The sequence below is a fragment of the Elephantulus edwardii genome, unplaced genomic scaffold (genome assembly GCF_000299155.1).
Source record: "Elephantulus edwardii isolate Elephantulus edwardi_28Jun2011 unplaced genomic scaffold, EleEdw1.0 scaffold00389, whole genome shotgun sequence".
NCBI lineage: Eukaryota > Metazoa > Chordata > Mammalia > Macroscelidea > Macroscelididae > Elephantulus > Elephantulus edwardii.
This window is the reverse complement of record NW_006400139.1, coordinates 1,152,211-1,156,592: the sequence shown is the minus strand read 5'-3', so window position 1 is coordinate 1,156,592 and position 4,382 is coordinate 1,152,211. Positions and strand designations below refer to the sequence as shown.

Below are 4,382 nucleotides of genomic sequence, written 5' to 3'. Positions count from 1 at the left end.
CCACACATATACACACTCTTGAGGCATAATCTGTGGTAAATTCAGCTATTCAGCTGCTATCCTATATATATATACACACTTTTGAGGCATAATCTATGGCAAATTCAGCTGCTATCCTAAAGGCAATTCAAATTGACCACTGACTCTGTGGAAGAAAGATGACCTATTTTCTATTTTCTCCCTTTGCAATCTATACTACTGTAATTCTGATTGAGTATCACTATGAGGTAGAACTGGCTTGAGGACAGTGCTTTTGAGCTTCCATATGCAAATGATTCCTGAATTTGATGTTTCTTATTTGCCAGTCTCCTTTCAAATAGATTTATAGCCTCTGACAGCAAATGGAAAGTCACTGTGAGTCAGTGTGAACTCAACAGCAATGACTAAGTTTTAACACATAAGCTACATTTTAAGGCATAAAGAAATAATAGACACTTGGATCAAAGATGTAATTTTCCTCCTTAACAAATAAACTAGATCCCTCAGCAAATTAATCAAATGACAAATAGTCATTTTTATGGAATAAAAAATGATAAGGGGATCATTTTGCTTGCTTCTTAGTTTCTTTAATGCTTTATGTTTTGCATAGAAATACTGTCCTTGAAACATTTTCATTGAGTCCATAGGCAAAAGGCAGTATAGTTTGGTTCTTTATGTACACGCAGTACACTTTGGTTCTTTGACCAAACATTTCCGTTTTTTACAACTTTTACTAGCCAATGGAGTAAATACATGTTAAAAAATTTGTTCAGCATCAGTTGTAAACTAAAGTATACATAGAAAAATAAATATTTGTGCAAATATGACCCTATATAAGTCAATATCATAATCTTATACAAACATTAAAACAGCAATGGAAATACACCGAGGTGAGATATGCATATAGCAATTATCTGGATGAGGCACAATGGGAACTAGTTTTCGTAACCTTCCTTTCTGCCTCTACTATTCCAGTTGGTAAAGCATCTGTTGTTCACTAACTTAATTCTTCTTTTTTTGACAGAACAACGTTCTCTTCCTGCTCCAGTCCTTTAATGGATGCATAGTGATGGCTCAAAGAAATCGGAGTGTGGAAACAACCTTTGCCCTTTTAGGTTTTACAGATTATCCTGAGCTTCAGATTCCTCTATTCCTCGTGTTTCTGATTATGTACATTATCACTGTGGTAGGAAATCTTGGGATGATAGTAATTATCAAGATTAACCCCAAATTGCACACCCCTATGTATTTTTTCCTTAGTCACCTTTCTTTTGTTGATTTTTGTTATTCCTCCATTGTGACTCCAAAGCTGCTTGAAAACTTGGTCATGGAAGATAAAAGCATCTTTTACTTCAGCTGCATGCTGCAATACTTCCTGTCCTGCACAGCTGTGGTGACTGAGTCTTTCTTGCTGGCAGTGATGGCTTATGACCGCTTTGTAGCCATCTGCAACCCTCTGCTGTATACAGTGGCCATGTCACAAACTCTCTGTGCCTTGCTAGTGGCAGGTTCTTATCTCTGGGGGATGTTTGGCCCCTTGGTACTCCTCTGCTATGCACTGTTTCTAGACTTCTCTGGACATAATATCATCAATCACTTTTTCTGTGAGTACACTGCTCTCATTGCTGTCTCCACCTCCGATATTCGCATTCCTCACCTTCTGCTTTTTGGGTTTGCCACTTTTAATGAGGTCAGCACACTCCTAATCATCCTCACGTCCTATGTTTTTATTTTTGTGACTGTATTTAAAATTCGATCTGCCAGTGGACGTCGCAAAGCCTTCTCCACCTGTGCCTCCCATCTGACTGCCATCACCATCTTTCATGGGACCATCCTTTCCCTCTACTGTGTCCCCAACTCCAAAAACTCCCGGCAGACAGTCAAAGTGGCTTCTGTGTTCTACACAGTAGTCAACCCCATGCTGAACCCGCTCATCTACAGCCTGAGGAACAAAGATGTAAAGGACGCCTTCCAGAAATTAATAGACAAAAGAGTCCAATCCCACTGACTCAATTCAGTAGATAGTTTTAATCACAATGAACAACAGAGGAAGATTAAAAATGTTTCTAAGATTTGTATAGAATGAATTTATATGATATCTCTATGAATAATTATCTTGTTAATATATTGTGAATTGTTAAGTTTCAATGTTTTGACAATTCCAGAGGAATTGAATTCTATAATGAATATCACTAGATTTTTGTCTTTACAGCAACTATTTTATATGTTTTTTATTTTATTTGTATGTTCTAGTCTTTAAAAAAAGCTAACACAAATAATTAAAATTGTTGTTGTTATGTGCCATGGAGTCGCTTGCAACTCACAGCGACCCTATGTACAAGAGCCCTGAAATCTGCTCTATCCTGTGCTATCTCTGACATGCCTGCCCTCATTACCCTAGTCAGTCACTGTATCAATCCATCTCATTGATGGTCACCCTCTCTTTCTCCGTCACTCCACCCTTCCAAGCATGATGGCCCTCTCCCTCCTTGCCACATGCCCAAAGTATGTCAGATGCAGCCTCAGAATTCTTGCCTCCAAGGAGCAACCTGCTTCACTCTCTCTAGGATGAACCTATTTGTTCTAGCAGCCCATGGTATCTTCAACACTCTTCTCCAGCACCACACCTCAAAGGCATCAATTCTTTTTCTATCATCCCTAGTCACCACCGTCCAGCTCTCTGATGGCTAACAAAGAATTGTGAAGACTCTGGCCTGGATCAGGTAAACCTTAGTCTCCAGACTGGCATCGTTGCTCTTCAATATTGTAGAGAGGTTCTTGACAGCTGACTTTCCCAATGTAATTCATCTCTTGATTTCCTGGCCAGTGGTACAAGAGTGTTTATTGTGTGGAGGCAAGCAAACACTTTCCATTCATAAAAAATACATTATCTCACTCTCATTGGCATTGAGTCAGAACCTACTTATAACTGAGCTTCCAGTGGGTAACCAGGCTAGAAATTGCATGGAATAAGTTTTCAAAAAAGATATTAGCTATAGTCTCTTCAATGATTTGCTTTGCATTTGAGACCTGGACATTGGATAAGGATGACACACGAATTGATGCCTTTGTGTTGTGGTGTTTGAGAAGAGTACTGAATAGCTCATAGAGTGCCAAAAGAACACACAAGTATACTTGGAAATGGTGCAGCTAAAGTGTTCCTTGACTGCAAGGATGGCAAGGGTTCATCTTTCATTCTGAATGATGATTTGTTACTTAATAAGGCTTTTCCTTGGAAAGGGTTGTCATGCATGGAAAGTTGGAGGGTCAGTGAAAGAGAGGAAGCCCACAAAGAGATGGATTTACAAGGTGACTGTGGCAATGGGCTCAAGTGTGTCAGAAATGGTGAGAATAACACAGGATAGGACAAGATTCAGAACTGTGGTTCATAGGGTCAGTCACTATGAGTTGTACACTACTTTCTGGTACTTAACAACAATAACAGCATTTAACAATAATGAATTATAGTCATCTAATTTTTTGCATGACAAATATTGAGCTAAATTTTGAGGAAATAGATTACATCTGAAACTCAAATTAATTACCTGAAGTAAAGCACCATGAATGTTCTATATAATACATGAGGAAACAAAAATTCAGAGAAGTTGAATATATTGTCCAATAGCATACCTTCAGGAAGACACACAGGAGACCAAAAGTCTCAACTGTTAAGGACCCAGTACTAATTCAAAGATCACCAGTTGTTCAGTGAGAGAAATGACTGGACATCTGCTCCCATAATAATTTAAAATCTGATTGATGTCAAGTCAGAACCTGCTTACAGCTAAACCCTCATAATGATTAAAGCCTGAGACATTCTGTGGAATAATTCTATTCTGACTTTAAAATCTACTGAGAGTCAGAATAAATTTAACAGCACCCATCAATAACAGTAAGAAAAAGTGAAAAAGAAAGATTTATTTGGAACACCCATTTTGCTTTTTACATTTTTTAAAATTGTAATTTACATGAAATTTACACAGATTGGATTCCATTTATTCATTCATGAACATTTTTCTCTCATCCCTCCCTCAGTTTACTTCGTAATGTCTGTCTTTTCCAGATTTTTAATTATCATACATATAATATCTAATTGTATATTCCTTTCATATTGCTCTTTCGTTCACCTATTTCAGTGCAATGCTCATTATCTGTTCATTTTTTTCCTGCTTTCTCCCTCTTTCCATATTTATCTTATTGTTATAGCAAGGGACTTATGCAATATGCTTCCTTTGTGACTAAAACACTTCCCTCAGAATAATGTTTTCGAGACTCCTCCATGTTGCGAAGTCTTTTACCACTTCATTGTTTCTCAATGCTGTGTAACCTCAAGATGTTCTACCAGTAACTACAAATATTTTAATTTCACATGATATATTATACGGCTGGACACATTTGAAAAT

The 4,382-nt window shown here is 37.5% G+C and overlaps 1 protein-coding gene across 1 annotated transcript; it reads left to right on the top strand.

Annotated features, from left to right (window-relative positions):
• Positions 1–1,048: 1,048 nt before the first annotated feature.
• LOC102862671 (olfactory receptor 5D14-like) lies at positions 1,049–1,987 on the top strand. The gene has a single exon (XM_006902273.1). It carries the CDS (start codon positions 1,049–1,051, stop codon positions 1,985–1,987), a length of 939 nt encoding a protein of 312 aa, XP_006902335.1.
• Positions 1,988–4,382: the final 2,395 nt, after the last annotated feature.